Here is a 26759-nt window from a genome sequence, read left to right as displayed (position 1 = left end):
GGAGCTTACTGATCCATGAGAGAGACAGAGAAAGAGAGAGCGTACAACTAATGATCTCTCTGACTTATGGCAGTATCTGTGAGTGCCCTCCATGTATCAATATAGATCAAGAGCTAAAAGGGAGCTTAGAATTCATCCAATAAAGCCTCTTACTTTACTTATGAGGAAACTGAGCCCCAGAAGGGTTAAATGACATTTTAAACCATTCCCTTAATTTGTCTATTTTAATTTTAATTTATTAATATAATACTTAATAATTTATCAAATAATTATTTAATTCATTTACATTTAATTATTTCTTAATTAATGGAATTAATACTGTGTATTGGTTCCAAGGCAGAAGAGCAGTAAGGGCTAGTAAGGGCAGTAAGGAGGTTAAGTGACTTGCCCAGGGTCACACAACTAGGAAATATCTAAATCCAGATTTGAAACCAGGACACCCCCACCCCAAATGTCTCTAGTGCTGGCACTCTCTCCACTGAGCCACCTCATTGCCCCCCAGGGCTAAATGACTTTTGAATAAAGTGAAGTTTGAACTCAGGTCCCAGGATGCCCAATCCAGTGTTCCAGGGTTAGCATTCTTTCCACTTTACCAAATGTACTATGAGCTCAATAAATATTTATTGAATGAATGAAATGAAGGCTGGAAATCAGATCTGGTCAGGCCAGACATTTAATGGGTCTGTTTCCTTTTCCTTGGAACCTTCAGGTCCAGATTGTGCCTATATAAGACTATTTTGTAGAATCCATCCTGGAGGGCTCTCTGGAACCTCAGATCCCCTACACAAGGGCTAGGAAAGCCTCTGGCTGGATGGCTTTGAGGAGAGACAATGGACAGTCAGAGTAGGGGGACCCTGTTCCTTCCTGAAGTAGAGGGAGAGGCTGGCGATGTGACAAGGAAGGGTTTGGGTTCGGTGCCACTCCCTGCATCCCTCGGCTCCCCTTCTACAGACGCAGCACCACCTTGGAATCAAGGGCAAAAGAGCCATGGGAAGGCAGAGGGGGGGGAGTCTCTGGTGTCACTCCCATCCTCCCCTGGGGATCACTTTGCTGACCACAGCTTGAGCTCGTGACATCTCTGGTTACATATAACACACTGAGCAAAGAACAGCTGGCTGGGAGAAGCCCTCGGCTTCATCTGTCTCCCAAATGACTCCCTCTCTTTGGTCCGGTCCTTATGGACTCCCAGAATTGGGGGGAAGGCTCAGGTCCTGGGCTGGGTCGGCCGGGCCACAGGAATAGAACAAGGGCCATGGATGGTCCTCCAAGAGCTTAGCAATTGGTCAGTGAGTATTTTTTGAGTATTTACTGCACGTAAGGCTCTCCATCAGGGGTGGTAGGCAATCCATGGACCTGATCCTTGCCGTCAAGGAACTTCTAAGGACCTTAAGAAATCAATGGAAGATAATAAAGACCAGGGATCATTTGTATGGTGAAGACAATAGGTACAGACCAGTCCAGAAGAGCAAGAAATCATCAAGGCCAGAGGAGTCGAGGAAGGAGGGATTTGAACCAGATCTTAAAACATAGGTAGGTAGGATTTGGATCAACAGCGGAGAAAAGAGTGAAAGGAATGCTGAGCAATGGGACAATGTGAATTGAGGTATAAAGGCAGGGAAAAGCATGGTGCATTCATGAATAAAGAGACTGACCTGACTAGAAATGGGCTACTGATTGAGGGAGGGGCAGAGGAATAAAAAATAATTACAGAGGGGCAGCTAGGTGGCTCAGTGGATAGAGAGCCAGGCCTGGAAATGAGAGGTTCTTAGTTCAAATTTGACCTCAGACACTTCCTAGCTGTGTGACCTGGGACAAGTCACTTAACCCCAGTTGCCTAGCCCTTACCACTTCTCTGTCTGGAACTAATACTTAGTATGAATTCTAAGAGACAGAAGGTAAGGGTATTGTTTTGAGAAAAAGAAAAGAAAAATAATCACAGAGTTGTAGAGGATCTTGAATTACAGAAACAAAGATTTATACTTTATACAATGAAAATAGGGACTCAGAACTGATGCCAGGTGGAATGAGCAGGACCAGGAAAATAATTTCTACAATATTGTAATCACCATATTTTTATTGCATCATCCATTATATTTTAGAGGTGATTACTACACATTAAGATAACACCAGTATTTTCTTTTATTTTTAAAGATATTTTATTTTCCCAATTATATATAATAACAATTTTCCAAATATGTTTTCTGAAGTTATAAGATCCAAATTGTCTCCCTCCCTCCCCCTCCTACCCCTTCCCAGAGATAGTAAGCAATTTGATCTGAGTTGTACATGTATTATCATGCAAAACATATTTCCATATTGTTCATGGTTGTAAGAGAAAACTCATAGAAAACAAAAACTCCAAAATAAAAACACAAATAAACTAAAGTGAAAAATCTGACTCCAACAGGTCTTTCTCTGGAGGTAGATAACATTCTTTGTCATAAGTCCCTCAGAATTGTTCCAGATCATTGTATTGCTGAGAGTAGCTAAGTCTATCACAGTTGATCATCACACAATGTTGCTGTTACTGTGCATAGTGTTCTCCTGGTTCTGCTTATTTCACTCTGCATCAGTTCATGTAGGTCTTCCCAACTTTTTCTGAAATTATTCTGCTCACTGTTTCTTATAGCCCAATAGTATTCCAACACTATCATATACCAAAATTTGTTCCATTTCCCAATTGATGGGCATCCCCTCAATTTCCAATTTTTTGCTATCACAAGAGCTGCTGTAAATAATTTTGTACAAATAGGTTCCTTCCCTCCTCAACTCTATCTCTTTGGTATACAGACCCTATCTTTAGTGGTATTACTGGATCACAGGGTAGGCACAGTTTTATAGCTCCTTGGGCATAATTCCTAATTGTCCTCCAGAATGCTTGGATCGGGTCATAATCATCAACAATGCATTAGTGTCCCAATTGTATCACATCTCCAACATTTATCACATTACTGTCATATTGTCCAATCTGATAGGTATGAGATGCTACCTCAGAGTTGTTTTAATTTGTATTTAATCAAGAGGGATTTAGAACACTTTTTCATATGATTATTGATAGCTTTCATGTCTTCATCTTAAAACTGCTTAACAACAATATTTTAAGAAATAACTTTGAAAGGTATAAGAACTCTGATCAATGTAATCGATCAATCATGATTCTAGAGTCAACAAGTCTACTGTGTGCCAGGTATTTGTGCAAAGCACTGGGTATACAAAGTAAGTCCAAAAAGGAGTTTACAATCTAATGAAAGAGACAACATTCAAACAACTATAAATGAAAACAAATATATAAATGGGGGATAGGCTCAGAAAGATGGGGCCAGAATTAAGTGGGATAGGGCAAAATTTTTTTTATCAAAAATCATGTTGAGGAACAATCCTACCCACCTCCTGTCACAGGTGATGGACTCGAGGTACAGAAAGATATTCATTTCATGGGGATTAGCATATGGGTTTGTTTTGCTTGACTCTGCATATTGGTTATAAAGATTTTGTTTTTCTTCTGAATTGGAGGAAGGGAGAAAGATTTCTGGGGAGGGGAGCTAATAATAGTATTGCCTCCACCCACCCCCCAAAAGACGATTATTGAAGCATTTTTTAAAATGCACAGAAGGGAACAGAAGGAAGTTGGAAAGGAAATACTTTCAAGCCAAGCAGCTTCAAAAGTAACATGATGAATTTATTATGTACTTTTTTTCTAAAACAGACTATATGTAATCGAGATTCATGGTTTTACAGCTAAATTGTCGCTTTCTATTCTACTTTGTATTTGAAAATGTCCATTTTTGCTGTTGTTTCAGAATTTAAAAAATTAATTTAAAAAAGTATTGTGACCTATAAGATCTTTATCAGATTGCTTGCCATCTCTGGGATCAGGGAGGAAACAAAAGAGAGGGAGAGAATTTGACTAAAAAAATTTTTTTAATGTTAAAAATTATTTTTATACGTAATTGGATCAAAAGATTAAATATTTGAAATTTTTTAATTTTAATGACTAAGGTTGCCCCAAAGAAGAGCTATGATTATGAACCTCTCTCCCTTCTTTGCATAGGTGAGGGACCTGGGGTGCAAAACATTGTATTTATTCATTTATTTATCGTTGGGCTCCATTAATTGATTGATTAGAACTGGCAAACTGCTGTTTTTATCTTTTTCCTTTTTTTATTCTTTGTTATAGAGGATGGTTCTTGGGTCGGAAAAGTGAACAAGACACATTTAGTAATGAAAGTGATATTTTCAAAAGACATAAATAACAATTAAAAAAAAATAAATAGGAACCCACTAAAGGTTTTTGAAGGGAAGAATGAGGCTGAAAGTAGCATTTGTTCAAATCCAGCCCCAGACACTTAATAGATGTGTGATCCTAGACAAGTCATTTAATCCTGTTGGCCTCAGTTTCCTCATCTGTCAAATGTTTTCGAGAAGGAAATAGCAAACCATTCTTAGATCTTTGCCATGAAAGCCCCAGTTGTAGTCACAAAACAACTGAACACAATCAGTAATAATGAAATAGTGTGTGTGGGGGGTGGAGAATGCTGGTCTAGAAGTCTAGAAAACCCTGGGTTCCGATTCAGATACTTTTATGTGCACATATATGCATATGCATATATTTTTGTTGTTCAGTGATTTCTGTCATGTCCAACTCTTCATGACTCCATTTGGGGTTTTCTTGGCAAAGATATTGGAGTGATTTGCTGTTTCTTTCTCCAGTTCACTTGACAGATAATGAAACTGAGGCAGCAAACGGGGTAAAGTGACTTGCCCAGGGTCACACAGCTAGTACATGTCTGAGACCAGATTTGAAATCAAGCCTCCCTGACTCTTGCCCTAGGTTCTTTCCGCTGTCACCAAGCTGCCCCTTCCACTTCAGGTTCCACTTGACCTTCCTCAGAACTATAGTGGCAGCTGAGTTAGTTTAATCCAATTGGGTTAAATTATGGGTACTCCATACTACCTCTTCTCTTTCCTTCAGTGCTTCTGCTAGACTGGCCAGCCTTTTTCTAATGGTGACAACTGGTCAGCAGGTGATGGTGGATGGCTGGTGGAGACGGCAACCTTGGGCCCCTTGACGATGGCTGCCAGGGCCAGGCTGGTGCATGAAGGGGAGAGGTTACCATTTCTGTGGCTCTTGGGGTAACCTTCTTATTGGTGCAGAATAAAGAATGCTGGATTTGGAAACAGGCAGTGCCAGTCTGGACAAGTTAGTTAACTGCTCAGAACCTGAATCTATAAAATGGGAACAATAATACCCACAGAATTATTCTTGACCTCATAGGACTGTTATGAGCCCCAAATGAGATAAATGTGTATAAGGTGTCTTTTCCATCTTAAAGGACCAGAAGACTGGCTCCTAGTATTATGGAACCCAGGTTTCTTGCATCCATCCCTTCCTCTACTATGCCTTACTGTCTCTGTGTTTTATCTCCCTCATGTGTAAGATAGGAGACCATTGCCTTCCAGGCCCCCTGTTCCCCTGGTTTTCCTGAAATTCAAGTCATTGTCTTAAAAGTGCCTTTAAAAAACTAGGTGTTTAAAAAAAGCTATTAAAGTTTAAAACTCAGTCAAGAATGGTGTCATTTACCTTCAAGGCCAGACTTTCTGGGAATAAAAGAACAGGAACTTAGTTAGTTGTATAGTTCTACATTGCAGTTAAAATTGAAAAAAAAAAGAGATTTCACCATAATATTTTATGTATTTTGCATTTTATTGTAATAAAATCTGATTAAAGTAAAAAAAAAAGTGCCTTTAAAGGGTTGAAGATGGAGGGCCCAGGGGTTATTGCCCAACCTGACTTTTGGAGTCCTGGAGGGAGGAAGGAAGGGACAGAGAGACAGAGATGGAGGGGAGAGGGGGAGAGAGAGATGAGAGAGAAGGAGAGAGAAAGAGAGATGAGAGGGGGAGGGGAGAGAGAGGGAGGAGAGAAAGAGATGAGAGAGGGAGAGAGAGAGAGAGATGAGAGGGGGAGAGAGGGAGGGAGGGGAGAGAGAAAAGGGGGGAGAGAGGGAGAGAAAGAGATGAGAGGGGGAGGGAGGGGGAAAGAGATGAGAGAGGGGAAGACAGAGATGAGAGAGAGAGGGAGAGAGAGATGAGAGGGAGAGAGAGATGAGAGGGGGAGAGAGGGAGGGAGGGAGGGGAGAGAGAAAAAGGGGGAGAGAGGGAGAAAAAGAGAGATGAGAGGGGTAGGGAGGGGGAAGAGATGAGAGAGGGGAAGAGAGAGATATGAGAGAGGGAGAGAGAAATGAGAGGGAGAGAGAGAAGAGAGGGAGGGAGAGAGATGAGAGGGGGAGAGAGATGAGAGTGGGAGAAAGAGATGAGAGAGGGAGAGAGATGAGAGGGGGAGAGAGATGAGAGTGGGAGAAAGAGATGAGAGAGGGAGAGAGATGAGAGGGAGAGAGACTTGAGAGGGGGAGAGAGAGATGAGAGTGGGGGAGAGAGATGAGAGGGAGAAAGAGAGAGCTGAGGGGGGAGAGGGAAAGATAAGAGGGGGAAAGGGAGAGATGAGAGGGGGAGAGGGATATATGGAGGGGGGAGAGAGATGGAAGGGGAGAGACAGAGAGAGAGGAGACAAGCTTGCTGTGAAGAAGTCTGAAACTTTATTTAGACAGGACCAGGACCTCTCTTGGGGCTCTGTTGATCCTGCAGCAGTCATGTCAGATGGAGCCCATTTAAGTAGCCTCTAGGGCAGGAACAAGACCCATGGGGCTCTGGGCCCCATAAGGGCAGTGACACCTTCTCCCAGATGCTGGCAGGGCCTTCCAGGCCAGGCCAGGCGAGGGAGGGAGGCAAAGTTTTCCTTGTTTGGTCCTCGGTGGGGCTCCACAGGCCCGGGGCCAGCCGTGTAACCCTTTGACAGATCCCCACAGCTGTGGCCACACATGTGCTGAGCCATCAGAGTAGTGAGTCCTCGCAGACAGGAGAGAGAGAGAAGGAGGGAGGGAGGGAGAGTAGGAGGGAAGAGGGAGGGGGAAGCAAGGCAGTCAGGAGAGGGAGGGAGACCAGCTCGGCTGCAGCTGATGGGAGCAGCAGGTGCTGGAGCTCCGGCTTATTTAGCTGTGATCTGTTTACTGGTTTCTCCTCCCTCAGTGCCCTCCTCCACCCTTCTGCTCCAGGGCCTTCCCCAGCCAGCCAGACCGTCCATCCCACGGAGCCCCGTGTCTGGCTCTCAGTCCTCCTGTGAGCTCAGCATTGTCCCAGGCCCTCCCTGCCCTCATGGAGTTTATCACCTTGGATTAGAGGTGAAAGGAAATCAGGAGGTCAGTTAGTGAAGCCCCCCTCCCCCTCCCCATTCACTGCGGGAATCCCTTCTCCTGTGTGCCTGACAGGGGCCTGGTTTCATCATCTGTAAAATGGGTACAATAATACCGTAGGCTCCCTCAAAGGGTTGTCGTGAAGAGGTTCTTCACAAACCTGAAAATGCTATAGCAGTGTGAGTTATCCTGATGGACTCAGAGTTGGAGGGACACTTAAAGGCGATCTGGTACAACCCTTCTGGCCACAACGGTATTATTGGCCAACCCTGGTTGCCAGAAAGTTCTTCCTTTCATTGGAGAGCCAAGATGAATGCTTGATTTTTCATATGTTCTCCTTTGATCCTCCCAACACCTCTGGGGGCTAGGTCCACTCTTATTCCCATTTTACAGATGAGGAAATTGAGGCAGTCAGACGTTGACTTGCCTAGAGTCACACAGCTAATAAATGCCTGAGATCTGAGGTCTTCCAGACTCTATGTCCAGCACTCTGTCCACTGCCCCACCTAGCTGCTAGAGATCACCCATGCCCAGATAGTCAGGAGTACACAAAAGATGAAGAAGCCAGTATTAAAGGGACCCAAGCTACCTAGGTAAGGGTCAGTGAAAGTCCAGAACTAAGTATCCATTCACACATTAGTGGGGAGAAAGGAGGAAGGTTGTCCAGCCTGTGTGTCCCCTTGGTAGAAGAGTTATCCAAGATTTGAGCATCCCTTCACTGACTGCCTCAGTTTCCCCATGGTGCTGGCTGGCTCACCAGCCCCAAACAGAATTCATTTTGATGCTTCCCAAAGTAACCAAGGAGGAGGAGGAGGAAGAGAAGTTGAAGGAGGAGGAGGAGGAAGAGGGGGAGGAGGGAGAGAGTCATACCAGAAAAGCCAGCCCTGCTTTTCCCTTCATCATAGTACAGTAGGCCAAGGGTAGGCTGCTCATTAAGCAACCTCTTAGTAAGCTGGAGTGTATCCAGAGTACAAAGAAGACGGCAATAGGCTGGAGGACCAAGAGGTCCAAGGACCTGTGGGAGGGACCAGGGCTGTTTGGATTGGGAGAAAAGAAATTGGACTTTTTCTGCTTGGCCTCTGGGGCCACACAGAGGTAGGAGCAATGGGTTGAAGGTAGAGGGAGGCAGATTTAGCAGATTCCACATAAGGAACAGCTCCAACTGTGAAAGGTAGAATTGGCTTCTGAGAAGAGAGTTGGGTCCTTATCCCCGGAGGAGAGGAGGGCTTTAAAAGCAGAAGCTGGATGATGTTGGTGAGGGAACTGGTGCTGGCTAGGGGGTGGACAGGAGGCTTTCAGAGGCCCCCTTTGACCCTGAGATCTTTCAGTCGGGAGCAAGCCTGCTCCAACCCACACACATTCTTCTCCCAGCTGACGCTCCCTCCAAGTCACATCAGCAGGCTCCTCTCCCTGCAGGTGGAGGCTGGTGGCCAGGAGCACAGGGATCGCTTCATCTCTCTGACCATCAGTTTTGTCATCTGCAAAATGAGAAGGATGACTTTTATGCCATATTGTTTCATCACCGGGTTGTTGTTGAGGAAATGATATCAAAAAGCTCTACGGAAAAGGCAGGACTAGACCTGGGATTGAGAGAAGGACCTCCCAGATGAGGAAACTCCCTCTACTAATACAGATTGATACCTTTTCTGCAACTTAATAGAAGGATAAGTGGCACAATTTTGACAGAGTACCAGGCCAGAAACATGTGAATCAGACACTAACTGGGTGACCTTGGGCAAGTCACTTAACCCTCTTTGACTCAGTTTCCTTATTTATAAAATGAATTGGAAAAGGAAATGGCAGGCACTAGCTGTGTAACCCTAGGTAAGTCACTGAATCTTGTTTACCTCAATTTACTCATCTGTAAAATGTGCTGGGGAAGAAATGGCAAATCACTCCTGTATCTTTGCCAAGAAAACCCCAAATGGGGTTATATAGACTAAAGATGACTGAACAATGACTGCAACTTGGGATCTTAGCTGAATAAGGCAGAGATGTGGTTCCTTGGCATAAGTTTAACAAAAAAAATAAAAATACAATAAAATATAGATAAGATTAATTTTCGATTTTCTAAGTCAATGGCCCACAGAGATTCTACTGCCTCATTCAGTGACCCCTTTTCTATCTCAGCTTGACATCACTGGCCCAGGGCATTGAGAGATGAAATTATTTCCCCAGGGTTTCACAGCTCTCCGAGGAAGAACTTGAACCCAGGTCTCATCTCTGAGGCTTGTCTCCATCTACTTTTCCAGTTCCTTCTCAGATAAGATGGGAGTTGCCTCATATGGTTGTGAGGAAACTAACCCTTAAAATATTACAGGAAGGTGAGCCAGTACTTCTATTTCTAAGGAGAGTTTAAGGAGTTATTTGTGTCTCACCAACCATTAGAGCTAGAAGGGATCTTAGTTGCTGTTCAGTTGTTTTTCTGTCATGTCCAACTCTCCATGACCCCATGCTAAATACTGGAATGGTTTGCCATTTCCTTCTCCAGTTTGTTTTACAGATGAGGAAACTGAGGCAGAAGGGACCTTGGAAATGATTCATCTCAGCACCCTTCCTTTTATACAAAGATAGAACAAGGGCAGCTAGATGGACACTTCCTAGCAGTGTGACCCTGGACAAATTACTTAGCCTCAGGCTCCTAGCCTTTACCACTCATACCTTGGAACCAAAACTTATTTTTTTCCAAGGTGGGGGGGGGAGAGAAAGGGAAAGAGAGGAAGAAAGGAAGAAGGAAGGAAGGGAGAGGGAGAGAAAATAAAGAGAGAAAAAGAAAGGGCAAGAAAAAGGAAGGAAGGAGAGAAAAAAGAAAGGGAAAGAGGAAGAGGAAGAAAGGAAGAGGGAAGAAGGAAAGAAAAAGGAAGGAAGGAAGGGAGAGGAAGGAAGAAAGAGAAAAAAGAAAGGGAAAGAGAGGAAGGGAGGAAGAGAGAGGGGAAGAAAGAAAAGGAAGGAAGAGAAAGAGAGGAAGGAAAGAAAAGAAAGAGAGAAAAAAGAAAGAGAAAGAGGAAGAGAGAGAGCCGCAATATCCAGCCCAAGCCTTCTAGCTTCAAATGTAGGGTTCTTCCAGCTACACCCCACCACTAAGGCATCACATTGATCTTACTTTAACCCAGCTGACCTCAGCCCCCCTAGATTCTCTCCCCCTAGAATCTTCTCAGCTGTCCATTGGGTCAAGATCTAGAAGAGAGAAGCCTATGCCCATGGCAGGGAAGGAGTTAACCCCAGAAGCCCCAGTCGCTGCTGCCTCCCTAGCCATTAAGAAAAATCTGATTCTCTAATCCCCAAGCTGTCACCTGGAGCCCAGGCCCCGGCAGCAGCCTGGGCATCCACAGAGGCCTGTGCGAGAACACCTGGTGCTTATCTTGGGTGTAGCATGAGCACACTTAATTAAGATGATGGGCGGTACGAGTTCTTTCATTAAGAGCTGGGGGCAGGTTTGTGTATTTGCTGGAAGCAGGCTTGCCCAGGTGTATACAGTGTGGCTGGTGAGCTAGGAAGCTGCCACCTGAAAGCGAACACTTTGTGATGACACCTGGGGAGAGCCAGGGGTGGAGGAGAGGAGGACTCGCGCCTCTGGTTCCAGCTCTCATCGATCTGGTCTCCCTCTCTCTTCTTTCATTCTTTCCCTCCTCTCCTTTGGCTTCTCCCCTCACCCACCCCCCACAGATAGTACAGAGAAGAAGGCAGCGACGATGCCAGACTCACCGGCTGAGGTGAAGACGCAGTCCAGATCCACCCCACCCAGCATGCCACCCCCGCCTCCAGCCGTCACCCAGGGAGCCACCCGCCACCCTTCCTTCACACCAAACCCAAGTAAGTAATCGCACGGCATTCATCTTCACCTGGGAGGCCAGGGCAGGAGAATCAGAGAAAATGTTGGACGTGGCAGGAGGGATCCGAGAGAACTTCTAGCCTGATTGTCTCTTTAATGGGTGAGGAGACAAAGGCACCTGCTGGTTATTGATGGAACCCAGACTAAGACAGGTTCTTAGCCTGCCACTATTTCCTTATGTCACTGGGTTAAGTCATTCTGCCTGAGGAGAGCTGTCAAGCTAGGAGAATTCAGTTCCTCATCTAATAAAACAAAGGTATTAGACTGCAAGATGTCTAAGGTCTCTTCCACTTCTAGGAATTATGGGTGAAGGACCTCATTTGTACTAGACAGATAAATGTGCTGAGGATGGACAGATTATTTCTTTTCTTTTTTTAAACCCTTGCTTTTTGTCTTAGAATCAATGTGAATTATCAGTTCCAAGGCAGAAGATCAGTTAGGGCTAAACAATTGGGATTAAGTGATTTGCCAAGGATTATATAGATAGGAAGTATCTGAGCCCAGATTTGAACTCAGGACCTCCCATCAGCTTGGTTCTCTATCCACTGATCCACCTAGCCACCCCTGGATGGCTTGTTTTTAAACTCAATTTGTTCTGGATGACTCCGGCCAATTTCACATCAGGGGACCATGGATGCTTTCTCCCTTTCCAGCTCTCCTTTACACACTGTTTCCCCCTGTTAGAGTGGAAGCTTCTTGAGAGCAGAGACCATCCAAATTGCTTAGATTTGTATGCCCAGTGCTTTGCAGAATACTTGATGCAGGGTATGCACTTAATACATGTCCTCTTTATCCAGAATAGAAACGGTGTGATTTCAGGGTGCAAGATACAACCCCTGACCCCTCAAGAATGTGGAAAAGCATTGGGTCCACCTATATCCAGCCTTTAGCCTGGGAACCCCAAAGGGGCCACCAAAATTATGCCCTACTGAATGGCTGGTTGGTCTGCCCTGATATCTGACCTTCAGCTTGGAAGCCCTGGAGGAATTGCCAAAAATCAATGCCCCACTGAGTGGCCAGTCCTTCCGCTCAGCTATTAGCACCCCATGACCCAGCCCACCAGCTAGATCATGGCAGTGTCGGAACACTGAGCTCAGAAGGAGATCCATCCTCACTCCCAGTTTTTGTAAGGATTTCCTTTCTTCCTATTCTTCAATCGTTTCCCGACATAGCTCCCTTCCACTGAAAACTACCTTACAAGCAAAATCAATCAACCCAGCATCTGTCTCTGAGGGGTATGTGACTTTCCAGTCTTAGTCCCCCACCTTAGCAGCAAGGAGGCAATTATGCTTCTTCACCTCTTCTCTCGGGTTAAGATTGATCTCATTCCACTTGATCAACATTCAGTACTGTTTCCTTTTATGCCATTGATCATGTTGCTTTGATGGTCCTTCTTATTTCACTCAATATCAGCTCTTCCAAGACTTCTCTGAATTCCTCCTATTCATCATTTCTTTTTTTTTTTAACCTTACCTTCCATCTTAGGATCAATACTGTGTATTGGTTCTAAGGCAGAAGAGTGGTAAGGGCTAGGCAATGGAGGTCAAGTGACATATCCAGAGTCACACAGCTCCAAGTATCTAAATCCAGATTTAAACCCAGGACCTCCTGTCTCTAGGTCTAGCTCTCAATCCACTGATCCCCCTAGCTGCCCCCATCATTTCTTCTAGCAATAATATTCCATCATCTTCATCTACCACAGCTTATCATGACCTCTCCTCATCAGTGGGCATTCATTTTGTTTTCACTTTGGTTTTTTGCTACCCCACAAAGCACAGCCATTAATATTTTTATTTGATATTTTATTTTCCCAATTGCAATCTTTTATATACATTTGTGCAGCTCAGGAAACTTTCTGTCACTGACTTCCTTGGGATACATGCCCTGGAGCCCCATTCCCATCCCAAAGAAGATTTGGGTATTGGACCATATGAATGAGTGGATCTCCAGAGGCACTTCTGTCTTCCATGACCCTACCTCAGTTCTAGGTGTCAAAATCCATTCTTTGGGGATTTCCAAAGGAGTGAAAGCAATGACTATATTTTATCTTTATATCAAAATTGACCTTTTTACCATAGAGAATGGGGTAGAATGAAGTGGCTAATGATGATGTCATTGGAGAATGACATTCCTCCTGCCATCTTTGTGGAAATGATGATAGCTATGGAAGGGTTTTAAGAAAAGAAAAATCAGTCATCCATCAAGAGCTTTTTCACCCTCCTTAACAGAGAACAGCTACTGTCTTTGGACTAACAAAATGACCTAGAGTTGGGAATGCCCTTGGAGATTCACTATCTAGGTGGTGTAGAGTGCAAATGGGGAGTCAGGAAGACCTGAGTACCAAACTGGCCTCAGTTTCCTCATCTGTTAAAATGAGTGTATTAATGGGCACCTACCTCCTAGAGTTGTTGGGAGGATCAAATGAGTTAAGATACATAAAAGGCTTTAGAACTTTAAAGCACAAAATTAATATTAGCTAGGAGCAGCTAAGTGTCTTAGTAGATAGAGAGCCAGACCCAGAGACAGGAGGTCCTGGGTCAAATCTTGTATCAAACACTTTCTAACTCTGTGACCCTGGGCAAATCACTTAACCCCCATTGCTTAGCCTTTACCACTCTTCTGTCTTGGAACTAATATTTAGCATCAATTCTAAGACAGAAGGTAAGAGTTTAAAAAAATAAGACTAATGTTAGCTGACATCATTATGATCTGGGTCAGCAGTTCTTTATAAATATGTTGTCTAACACTGTTACAGAGGAGAAAAAGTCAGGCAGAGACCCCCAGGCATGAGCCCATATAACTGAATTGACCCCCATAGCAAAGATGGGATCAGAATTCACTGGCTTGTTCCTGGTCCATGAATCTAAGGACCCTTCCATCCCCAAATCTTTAGATCCTGGCTTACCACTGATCTCCCTCCAATTTTGGAGCCTCCTTTTCCCTCCTGGAACCCTTTTGAAGACCATAATTAGGAATATCAGAAGCTGACCCTGAAGGAATAAGATGCTAAACTCTCTAGGGAAAGCCTTTGGAGATTCCTCATTTTACAGATAAGGAAGCTGAGTCCTGGAGTAGATAAAGGGTTTGTTCAGTTACACACAGTTGCTTTTCACCCTGAGAACAGCAGAGCCCTGAGGACCCTTCCGGCTCTCTGAATCTGAGCATCAGCAGGTGACCGGACACCAAAAGACCTACTGATGGGGAGGATAGCGCGTCTTCCTCCCCCAACTCTTCCACCCTCCTCCCCTCAAGGATCCTGGCTGCTGGGTTAGAGGCATCAAGATTTAGAGAGATAATTGAAGAAGAGCTTTATTGAATGGGCTTCACCAACAAACATTTTAATCGATACAGGAAGGCAGCCCAAGTAGGCAATTAGACGGCTTCGGGTAGCTCTGGTACGCCCGCCGCCTGAGCCAGCCCAGCTGGTAGAGGAGGCAGCTTGGTAGGAGATCATGGGCTCAAGGTACCCTGGGATGAGCTGAGCCTTTCCTACTTTTTGGACTCCTTTTATAGATATGAGGTCCCCTTGAGAGTCATGTGCCCCCAGATTGCTAAGCAGTCTTGCCTTTCCTCCCTTCTCTCCAGTTGGCTGGGAATGGAAGTTTCTGCAAAATTGCTTAGACTTTAAATGTCCCTGAGTAATTTCCATGGTCTCCTAAGAAGTGAAGAGCTGGAAGGGACCTGAGAACACAGAACATCAAAGCTAGAAAGTACTCAGAATACAAGGAGTGCCAGGGAAGGAGCTTAGACCATGGACTATTCAATTTAGAAGCAGTTGTTTGAGAAATTACACAGTAGGAAGGGAAGGATTCCAGGCTTACAGCCAGGAACCCCCCATCTGACCTTGGGCAAATCATTTTCTGAATACTTGTTTCTTCCTTTTATGTAAAAGGATTTTTTCATCACCCTTATCATCTCATACTTATTCAGTCCTTTTTCAGTGCCCTCTGACTCTTCACGACCCCGTTTGGGGTTTTCTTGGCAGAGTTACTGGAGCAATTGGCCATTTCCTTCTCCAGCTCATTTTATAGATGAGGAAACTAAGGCAAACTGGGTGAAGTGACTAGCCCATGGTCACCCAGCTAAGATTCTGGAGTGGTTGGCTATTTCCTTCTGCAGTTCGCTTTATAGATGAGGAAGTGGAAGAAAACTGGGTGAAGTGACTTGCCCAGAGTCACCCAACTAGTAAGTGCCTGAGGCTGGATTTGAACTTTCCTAACTCAATACCCAGTACCTTATACACTGTGCCACCTAGCTACATTCTCATACAGGCATTTTGTAAGAAAGGCCCTCAGAGAGGGCAGCTGGGTGACTTGGTGGATAGAGATCCAGGCCTGGAGATGGGAGGTCCAGGGTTCAAATTTGACCTCAGACACTTCCAGCTATGTGAACCTGGGCAGGTCACTTGATCCCCATTGCCTAGCCCTTATACAGTATTGATTCCAGGATGGAAGGAAGGAAGGGAGGGAGGGAGGGAGGGAGGAAGGAAGGAAGAAGGAAGGAAGAAGGAAGGAAGGAAGGAAGGAAGGAAGGAAGGAAGGAAGGAAGGAAGGAAGGAAGGAAGGAAGGAAAAAAGGAAGAAAGGAAGAAAGGAAGGAAGGAGTCACATAACCAGGAAGTGTCTGAGGCTAGATTTGAACCCAGGTCCTTTTGTCTCAAGGCCCAGTGCTCTATCTACTGGACTACTTAGCTGCCACAGAACAAATACTTATTAAGGACCTATTACATGCCATATCACACTAAACCCTTTTGTTGATCCTCAACTCTGAGGGATTTTCAACCTTCCCCATTTTTACAGATGAGTAAACTGAGGCAAACAGAGCTTAAGTGACTTGCCCAGAGTCACAGAGCTAGTAAATGTCTGAGATCTTCCTAATTCCAGGCCTAGAGCTCTATTTATAACCTTACCTAGGTGCGTCTTTATCAGTCAAGTGCCTCCTGGATACAGGTATTCAAATTCTTTTAGGGTCTGAATATTTGTAAAGGATGCTTTGGGGACAGGTAGGTGGCTCAGTGGATTGAGAGCCAGACCTAGACATGGGAAGTCTTGGGTTCAAATCTAACCTCAGATACTTCCTAGCTGTGTGACCTTAGGCAAGTTACTTAACTCTCATCACTTATCCCTTACCACTCCTCTGTCTTAGAATCAATACTTGATTCAAAGACAGAAAGTAAATTTTTTGGTTTGGGGTTTTTGTTTTGTTTTGTTTTTAAGAAAAGAAAAGGATGCTTTGGGCAGAGGTTGGACTAATGGCCTCTGAGGACCCTTCTTTCTCTAAGCATCAGTCATGGGATCTGGAGATTTTGAGCTAAAAGGAGCCTTTGAGATCATCTAGCCCAAGGGGACTTCACCTGGGGGTCTGTAAATTTGTTTTGCTTTGTTTTCATGTGAAAACAGGATTTCAGTTCCATCAATTTCCTTTGTTGTCCTATGTATTTCACTTCATGTGTTTAAAAACACGATTCTGAGAAGGCGGCCGTAGGCTCCATCAGTTTCCCAAAGGAATCCACAGCACAAGAAGGATTAAGAACTTCTGATAGAATCCAAGCCCTTCATTTCACACCGGAAGGACCAGAAGCCCTGAGAGGTGAAAAAATCTGGTCCAGGTTAGCCAACAAATGAGGGTCATTTTCAGAATTTGAACCCAGGCCTTCTGCCTTCAAGTGCAGAAATGTTTTTTTCTTCCTCTCCACTTTGAGTCTCTGATTCTAAGACTTATTGTGGGGGCCCTTTCCCCCCTTTTATCTTCTCTCCTCCTGCCTGTCCAGTGCTCTATGTCAGTGCAAATGTTAGTTTGGGAGCCAGATGTCCCCTAATTAGGAATTGAGTTCTGATAAGCTGTGATCTGATGGGTTTTACATTTAATCCAAGCTTTGGAACAGATGTGATGGCTCTGTGCATGTGTATATGTCCCTGGGCCCATGCCCCTCTCCTCTCCTCTCCTCTCCCCCTACCCCCGCCACGTGACTTCCCCCCTGAACATTTTCTCTCCTGAATTTCACACCCTCAACCCCCTATTTCCTCTGCAGCCAGTTTCCTGGGGCCATGACACTGGGTTTAAAGTGCCCAGGGGTAAAGAAAGATAGGCAGGTGGTCCTTTCATAAATAGTTATTTCTCTCTCTTTTACAGTGAACACTAAAAACCTGCTGCCTCCACTCTTGCCACAGACTGCCTTGGAGCTGGCCAGAGATTTGTTCTCTAAATCATTTAATACCCTAAAAGCCTAGTGGTTAACCACTTCAGGCGCCCGAATGCCCAGGAGGCTCAAGAGAGTTCAGGGCTGGATTATTGGGGGGAGCAGCTTCAGAGAATGGCAGGTGCTCCCCAAGTTGCCCCCAAGACTAGAATTTACCATTCATTCCGTACACATGGAGTAGACTTGTACTAGGCTCAAGGCACTGGGGGCACAAAGGTTTTAGATGGCATGACCCTGCCCTCAAAGAGCTTACATTCTAATAGAGGGAGATGCCCTGCGTACCCAGTTAAGTGTGATCCAGAGTAAGGGGTGATGGAATGGAAGGAGGAATCCAAAGTGCTCTAGGAAAAGTTGAAGCAGAGACAATATTCTCATCTGGGGGGCTTAGAGAAGGTGTGGACAAGAGGGTGCCCTTGAACCAAGTCTGAAGGGAAGGGAATAATTCTGAAAGTTAAGCTTGAGGAGGGATTGTATCCTGCCTGCCAAATTCAGAAAATAGCTCTTAGGCCAGTTTCACTAGCTGGGTGGCACAATGCTGGACCTGAAAGTCTGGAAGATTCATCTTCAGGAGTGCAAATTTAGCCTTGGACACTTCCTGATTGTGTGACTCCCCTCAGCAAGTTGCTTAACCCTGTTTGCCTCAATTTCCTCATTGGTAAAATGAATTGGAGAAGGGGTTGCTAGGTGGCTTGGTAGATAGAGAACCAGGCCTGGAGATGGAAGGTTCTGGGTTCAAATCTGGCCTCAGATATTTCCTGACTGTGTGTCCCTGGGCAAGTCACTTAACCCTAATTGCCTAGCCTAGCCCTTATCACTTTTCTACCTTGGAAATGATACTCAGTATTGATTCCAAATTTTTTTTAATGAGCTGGAGAAGGAAATGGCAAACCACTCCAGTCTCTTTGCCAAGAAAATCCCAAATGGGGTCAGAAAGAATCAAACATGACCAAACAGCAACTGGACTATATAATATATGAATGGTAGTCATGTAAAAGAAGACTGGAAACATAGGTTGAAGAGTTTTAACTGCCAAACCAGATAATCCTGGAAGCTGGAGGGAATTAATGAAGATGTTTGAGAAGGGCATGATCTACTGCCTTAAGAAAATTGGAATGGATTGGCGAGAGAACACTGTGACTGTAGTTCAGATGGAGGAGCTGTGTAAATGGGCAAAATGGGACAGATGAAAGAGATGTGGTAGAGGAGAGGCAATAGGACGAGGCAACTCATTGGAACCCGGCAATGAGAGAGGGAACTTGGAAGAAGGAAGATTGGGAGAATGGAGGAGATCTTAGCTTTGGTACATGGAGCAAGACATCCAGGTGGAGATGCCTGGCAGAGAGTTGAAAATTGTTCAGATGAAGTTCAAAGGCAAGACTTGGGGCTGAATGAATATGTGGGCAGGAGAATTATTGTGTCATATAGATGAAGATTAGCGCCATGGAGGTAGATTGGATCTCCAAGCGAGAAAGTATGGAAGAAGGGAGAAGAGTTGGAGACAGAGCATTGGGGGATGCCCAAATTTCAGAGACAAGAATGGACAATGAAAGGAGACTGAGAAAGAGCAGTCATATAATAGAGGGATAAAGTTGAGGGAGAAAGAAGAATCATGGAAGCCCAAGAAGGAAAGAGTATCCAGAAGGAGGGGGCAGTCGATGATGTCGAATACTTTGGAAAGGTCAAGGATGAGGACTGTCAGATTTAGCAATCAGGGAGTCATTGGTGACCTTTGAAAGAACAGTCTCAGTAGAATAGAGGGTTCCGAAGCCAGACAAGAGGTAAAGGGGGGAATGTGTGGTGAAGACACTGCCTCCCCCTTTGAGTCATAGTATGAGAGGTGGGGTATGGGGAGAGAGGTAGACAGGATCAAGAGGAATTGGGGCACTGAGTAGACAGGGCTGAATATAAGAGAATGAAGAATGATGACCCAGAAGGAGTAAAGAATGACCTCAAATAAAACTGCTCTTCTCATCATCTCCCCGTCTTCCAATCAATCACTCAAGCATTTATTAAATGTCTGTTGTATACGTCTTCCAATCAATCACTCAAGCATTTATTAAATGTCTATTGTATACCAGGCAAGAAACAGTGCAGTTGATTGAGAATTAACTTGGGAACCAGGAAAACTGAGGTTGGGATCCCACCTCCAATATATTTTGGTTATGTGACCTTGGGCAAGTAACATAACCTCTAGGCAACTCCCTAAACCTATAGTTTGGGGTTTCTTTTCATGATCATTTTTCTTTATTTTTTCATGTAAATTAATGTTTGAATGAATGATCATTTATTTCCTCTCCGATTGAAAAGCAAAAAAGAAACCCTTGTAATAAAAATAATAAAAGACTCCAATAAAACAAGTTCCCATATTGTCCATGTCCAAATGGCAGGGAAGGTGCCCCTTTGCCTTGATGGAGAGAATTTCCAGCCTAGGTGTGTGCCAGGCACTATACCCAGAAGTTCTCTCTCTTCTTGGGCTTTTAATAAATATCTTTTAATAAATATATTTTTAATGCTCTCTGAATAATATTCCCTAAATCCATTCAAACTTCAGCATAGCCCTTCTAACTACCCTTTTGCAGTTTATAACCTGTTCTTTTCTGACCCACAAATCCCAGTTCCTAGGGGATATTTTTTAAAAATCAGCCTCGTTTTAAGAGAAATGCCTGTAAACAGGTAACTTGGGGTTCCCTGTCATCAGGAGTCTCACCAGGGGGAAGATTAAGGTTTTTTTAGATTTCACAGAACATTTCAGCAGCCCACCTCCCTTTTCCCCATTCTGCCTAGGGTCTGGTACCCGTTATAAAGACCCAGACCTACAGTGACACCAGCAGCCAGGCACAGCCCCATCGTCACTGACAAAGACACCTGGGATTCTCCTCCCTGTTCCCAAAATGCTGTCCAGGGGAGGGGAGGGGAGGACGGGGACATGTTGGCTCTGTCCCCATCAGGCATAGTAAGCCCCCTACCCCACCCCAACCTACCTCGTCCAACCTTTCCTGACAGCATTTTTTGTTTGTTTGTTTTTTGTTTTTTTTTTGTTTAATTTTGCTTACAGATCGAGAAGATGGGCCTCCCACGTTTCTGCCCCCTGGCCGATTTCATGGCTGCTTGAAATGGTCTATGGTCTGTCTTTGTAAGTAAAATAATAAAAACTAACCCCACAGAGAAGGGGATGAGGGAACCCCGAGTGGGGCTGACCTCTACACATCCTCCCCAAACAAGGGCAAGAGGAAGAATCCCTCCGACCTTCCCTGCCTCCTTCATACCCATCCTAATGCACTTTCCCAAAAGCCCTAGAGACTGGCCTTCACTGGCCATCCATTTGGGCACAAGGCCGACAGAGGCCTAAATTCTGACCCTCGGTCCTTCAGGAATTAGCTGGACACAGCAAGGTCATTGGCTTTGGGGGTGAGGGGAAGGACCGTCATTGTCTCGGTCCCCTTTGGTTTTCTGGTTGTGTTTGCTCTTTTCTTTGGTCTCTGTGGCAGAGAGGGAAGGGACATTTGTGAGCCAGTGGGGCCAGACTCTCCTCCCTTGGAACTCCTTGACTCTAAGTGCTCTTCTAGTCCTAGCCAGGGAGGAGCATTCAGCAGACACATTAGGAGGCGGCAGGGTGGATGGCAAGGGAGGGTCAACAGAAACCTTCAGCTTAGCAGAACTAACTCTCCAGGCACCTTGTGGGGTTTCCCAGTTTCCAATCGGTCCCCCTCCTATTGGACTCCAGGCACGGGTGGTATTGGGAGAGTCACCACAGGATGCAAGCTTGCGTTCACCGACTTTCAGCCAGGGGACATGTGTGGAGTTTAACTTAGTAACACACCTGTCACTGGAATAAAAGCAGTTGTGGCCATGTGGTTATTTTCGGCGTCTCTTTAGCAAGTTGCTGATATTACCCCGCAGCTAGAGCGAGCGAGAGAGCGAGTGCGAGCGGGAGCGAACCTCAGCAGGCGCGGGAGAGGCAGGGCTGCTGGCTTCCAGGACGACCCAAACACGGCGGGCAAGGTTAGTAAGCGAGCAGAAGGGAGGGAAAGAGCCCCAAGGTAGCTGTCCAGAAAAGGGGACCAGTCCCCAGCAGACATGCCCAGTCCTTGGGCCATCTCTAGAAGCCAGGGGAGGGGAGGGAGCTCTCTGGGAGGGGACAGACCAGTCTGGACACAGTGGCAGCCGCCCTTCTCAGAATTAGCATCTAAGCAAAGCAGTGGAGACTCCGATCCTCTCTAGTGAGGTCTCCCTTGGTGATGGATGAGCCGAGTCTTCACAGTTACTGGGCTTGCCCTTGGATGTGTGTGTGTGCACACACACGTATGTATGTTTATCTGTGTTTCTAGTGGGTTAAAGATTGGAGTGAGATGTCAGGGAGAGATGACCAGTTTATCAGTAAAGGACCTTCCAAGACTATTTTAAAAAATGACTGGATAAAACCTTGGAGAGGGCAGTGAAGGAGATAAGCTGGACTCGTGGGTCTTTTCTCCCTTCATTTGAGGACATTCTAGCAGTCCTAGAATTGGAACAAAACTCTTGATAGGAGATAATCACTCCTTAACCAGTCCCTGTGTACAGATAAGTATTCTAGAGAGGGAACCAGTCCCTGTGGAGCAGTTGAATACTCTAGAGCCGCCATTTTCCCTGGATGAAATGATCCATAGCTAGGTAGAATGTCAGAGCTAGAAGGGGTCTTCCATGCTTGAAGATCATTTTGTTGAGCCCCCTGAGTCATCCTTTTACAGAGAAGGGGATAGAGGGCCAGAATGGGGAGAGGGGGGAAACTTGCCCAAGATTCATGGAAGAGTAGAGAGTGATCCTTCTGATTCCAGATTCTTTCTCCTTTATTATTTTACTAATTCAGACTTCTTAGAATCATCCTAATCTCTGAACCGAAGACCCTCTCCATGTCACCTAATCCATCCCCTCTGCTTCTTCCAAAGCAGGTTAAGACCAAATCACTTTTCATATATAAATACAACACACCAATACTGTAAAGATTATATATATATATATATATATATATATATATATATATATATATTAGACTGTTCAAGTTTCATTTAGAAAACCCCTAGAAACAAGCAAGCAATCAAAACAGGCAATAGGGAGAAGGGGGGAAAGAATCTGTCTCAAAGCCACAGAGTCCTGAGTTCAAATCCCACACCTGGCACTTCTTGGCTAGATCATCCTGGCCAAATCAATTGGTCTCTCTATTTCTTGTTTTTCTGGATGTAGCTTATTTGTACATATTTGCTTGTTGTGTCCTCTGTTAGAGTGTGAATACCTTGAGAGCAGGAACTATCTTTTTTGCTTCTTTTTGTATCCCTATTATGTAGTACAATGTCTGGTGCATAGTAGGCTTTTCATCAATGTTTATTGACTGATTCTCAGTTCAGTATTTTCAATCTGCAAGTGCCCCCACACAACTCTCTAATACTATACATTTACTGAACTGGTGCCAATTAGTATTAATAAGGGAATTTCCAATGGGCCAGGTCCAAAAAAGGGGGAGAGGGGCAAGGTATAGGGTCCAGCTAATTAAAACCATTAAGAGGCCCTTGTTCAATAGGGTTCTAGATAAAACATTCTTAACGTGGGGTCCACAGACTCCCAAAGGGTGTGTGGATAGTTTTCACAGGGATGGAGGGGGGACAGAAATGCCATCTTTATTTTCACTACCCTCCAGCTGGAATTTGCCATTTTAAAATGCAATTAAAAACATTATTCCAAGCAGTTTGTGACACCAAAAGGGTTAAGAATCCCTGTTCTAGAATAACCCTGACAATCAGTCCCACCCTTCCCCCTCCTGCCAGGAGGCATTGGCAGTCCTGGCTGATGGTCAGTTGGCCCTAGAGTGGGGTTGCAGCTGACCACTTGGACAGGCAGCAACTCAAGTCAAATCCTTGGATGATGCTGGCCCATAGTGGCTCTGAGGTTTAGAGAAAGGGACTTAAGACTGAGGTCTTTCTCCTCCCTAGCGCTGACACTACTCTGTAGCCCCATGATTAATATTACCAGTCCCCAATTCTTCCCTTCACTGGACATGGAATCATGGAACCTGGAAATTGACAGGATCCTTTGAGATCACCTAATCTAACACCCATATTCTAAAATTGAAGAAATAGGCCCAGAAATAGGGAAGTGATTTGCCCAATGTCACATATAGCTTGTAAGTGGGAAAATTAGGAAATAGAACCTAGGCCTTTGGTCAGTGGGTAGGTGACCTCTGTGATTGACCCTAACCAAGGAGATGGTAACACCATACCAAAAGGTTGGTTGTGGCTGGAGGGATTCTGGTAGACTCACCAGTACCCCTAGAAGTGAGCTTAGCATCATGTCTATCAAAAATATGGATACTCTCTGGCCCCCTGGGAAATATTGTTTGAAGATTAATGTAGGGTGGAAAGACAACCGCCCTCCAGGTTCAAATCTCACTTAGATGCTCTTTTTTCCAACTCTTACCTTCCCTCTTAGAATCGATACTCAGCATTGAATCCAAGACAGAACAATGGTAATGACTAGGCCATTGGGATTAAGTGATTTGCCCAGGGTCACACAACTAGGAAGTGTGTGAGGTCAAATTTGAACCCAGGACTTGCCATCTCTAGGCCTGGATCTCTATTCCCTGAGCCACCTAAGCCCCCCTGACTTTAGATAATGACTGGGTGACATCAAATAATTAATTTAACATGCCTGGCTTTCATCTATAAAATGAAGGTTGGATCTGCTGATTCTAAAGCCCTATGATCCCTAGTTAGGTTCTCTTCATGTCACATGCCCAGGAATTCATCAATATGTGCATCTTGATTCCAGTAACCCAACCTTAACACAATGATTTGCCCAGGATTCATCAGAATTTGAATTCAGGTCTTCCTGATTCCAAGTCCAGTTATCTATTCCCTATAGCACCTGGTTGCCTCAAGTAGTTGTTGTATAATCTGAATGGCCAGGCTGGAGAGGTTCAGGGGACTTCCTCTCCTATGGAGAGAGCTTCCCTATATGTCAAGGGACATAGATCCCAGTGGAGCCCAGATCAAAAAATATAAGAACACAGCCCCAAAAAGCCAGGATCCCTAGGCCAAAAAAATGATGCCGTTTTCATGGGGTGGAAGAAAGCTAGTTGTCTTATCTGAGGTGGTAAGGTGGCAAATAAACCCATAGTATTTTAAGAAGGAGAGGAGATGCCCAGGAATTAAATGACTTCATTGCATCAACCAGTGTGGACCTGTGTGTCCCCTGCTTGCCCCTGGAACATTTGGGGGAAACATGACTCTTTGGATGCCAACCATGGCATGAATTCATCAAATGCCCATGAGAGGAAGATGAAGCTCGGTCCAGCCTCTGTTTCTAAGATCTTGCTACTCTTCATTCAGCTTCATTATTGAAAGTAATACGAGGCTTTTGGGGAGGGCAAAGTCTAAATTTTCTAAATGTTGACTTCCAAGCGGAAAAATTAATTTGGGGGCATTTTGAGCACATGTCAAAGATGTCTGATCCCTCCACTGTGTAGTCTAGAATTTAGCAGCTAAGCTTTGGAGAGTTGCTTGGGACTCAGAGACGTGAAGTAATTTGCTTGTGGTCCCATAACGTCTATATGTCAAAGGTCACATTTGAACCCACATCTTCCAGATTCCAAGGCCACCCATTTTCTCCACTCTGTCATGCAGCCTCTCAGCCAGTAATAAGACACCAGAATATATTCTGATACCCTCATAGCTTGAGATCGGAAAGAATGTGACCCCTAATGAGCAGACAGGTGACATAGCAAACTATGTCATCCCCATGCTGACTGGGACAGAATAAGGGGAGGATGGGGGATGTGAATAGTTTTAGGGGGATCTCACCCCATCTTGTACTGAGATAGGAATTATTTATCTTCTACAAGCCTTTCTCTTTCCAGAGAAATAGCTCCTGGGAGCATCTAGGAAAGCAAAAAAAAATGGCCCAGTCTCTTACCTTCTCTACTGAACACCATGGGATTCCTGCTAAACCCAGCTCTCTCCAGAGACAGCTAGGCCAGGCCTTCAAGGCCTCAGCCATCCTTTCTCCATTATCTCTCTTACTCTCCATTGGTACTTCTTCCATTTTTTAAAATCTTGACCTTCTGTCTTGGAATCAATACTATGTATTGGGTCCAAGGCAGTAGAGTGGTAAGGGCTAGGCAGTGGGGGTTAAGTGACTTGCCCAGGGTCACCCAGCTAGGAAGTGCCTGAGGCCGGATTTGAACAGCTTCCATTTTTAATTCTTGGTTTGATCTGGTGTACTTGATGGCTCTGGGCTCCTGTGCTTTGCCAGCCTGGGGACTCAGAGGCTAGTTAGGGGGTGAGAGAATCAGATACAACAATGAGCTGAAGATGAAAGAATCACATAGCATTAATTAAGATGGGACCCCAAAGAGATGAGAAGTTATGTAATGCCTTGCCCAGGAAAGTCTCCTATTCCATGACCTACTGTATGCAGTACAGCATCCCTAGGTGTTTGGGGAGGTACAAAGTTTAAATAAATGGAGTTTGTCTGTCGAGAGAACCAATCAGTCAACCTAAAAGCTTTTTGAAATGCCCACTATGTGGTGGGGACTGTGTTAAACAGTAGAGATACAAAGCCAAAAGTGAGCATCCCCTACCCTCAAGAAGCTTGCATTCTGCCAGGAGAGAGCAGAAAACTATAGTAAACTTTGGGTGATCTGTGCGCATTAGAGAACCACGAAACAAAGTGCTATGGGAAGTCCAGACAGGGGATGTTTGTTACCAATTGAGGGAACCATGGAAGGTTTCATGGTGGAGGTGGCATTTGGTTTGGGCAAAGAACCATGGGTAGAGATTGAGACTAGAAAGGAAGCTATTATAGGTCTAAAGGAACAGCTCCTGGGATGAAGGACTTTGGTCTGCTGGGCTCAACTTAGCCTACCCCAATGATGGGGCTGGTGAAGGTAGCTAGAAAGCTCATGGGAGCAAATATCTCCCCTCATGAATTTAACCCATTAAGTCCAGGCATCTAAGTTCAAACCTCTGAGAAGGTAGCTACTGGCTAAGAGATGGGGTGAGGTAGCTAGCAAAAGGAGCTGAAAACTAAAAGTTGAGTCTCTCCTTGGTCCCTGGTCAATCAGACTGTCCCACAACCTAGAGAAGACCCTCTTGTCCTTCATGCATGTTTTATCATCATCATCCTCACCACCACCACCACCATCACCGCCATCATCCTTCTCATACCTTTGTCTAATGCTCTGCTAGTTAACAAAGTGCCATGCATATGTAATCCCCTTTGATCAACAATGCAGATATTTATTGAGTGCCTAAATATGTGCATGACCCAGCAAGAGATGACCTGTATGCATACTGGGACCCACAACCATGGAAACCCACCCAAAGGGTGGTGTTCCTTTATAAGCAAAGATCCCCTTCAACTCCCACTCTTTCTCTCCTATAGTTTCTCCTTCAGTAATTACATGCATTTCTATAGAGATGTCCACCTTCCACAGAGATTTACTGAGATGCTCA

At 44.9% G+C, this 26759-nt stretch overlaps 1 protein-coding gene across 4 annotated transcripts in view; it reads left to right on the top strand.

Annotated features, from left to right (window-relative positions):
* CBFA2T3 (CBFA2/RUNX1 partner transcriptional co-repressor 3) overlaps positions 1-26759 on the top strand; it is a 123475-nt gene that overhangs the window by 66070 nt on the left and 30646 nt on the right. The window contains exons 2-4 of one of the 4 annotated variants that reach the window (XM_056810895.1): positions 10914-11060; positions 20333-20410; positions 21178-21279. In XM_056810895.1, the coding sequence (XP_056666873.1) occupies positions 10940-11060; positions 20333-20410; positions 21178-21279 (301 nt within the window). In that variant the 5' untranslated portion in view covers positions 10914-10939. Of the gene's footprint in view, positions 1-10913; positions 11061-20332; positions 20411-21153; positions 21280-26759 lie in introns of those variants that run through there. The other 3 variants (XM_056810898.1, XM_007477307.2, XM_056810902.1) reach the window with 3 other exon arrangements.

This window comes from Monodelphis domestica, chromosome 1, assembly GCF_027887165.1.
Source record: "Monodelphis domestica isolate mMonDom1 chromosome 1, mMonDom1.pri, whole genome shotgun sequence".
In the NCBI taxonomy this organism is placed as follows: Eukaryota; Metazoa; Chordata; class Mammalia; order Didelphimorphia; family Didelphidae; genus Monodelphis; species Monodelphis domestica.
The sequence above is the reverse complement of the archived record's forward strand: the minus strand, read 5'-3'. Positions and strand labels throughout refer to the sequence as shown.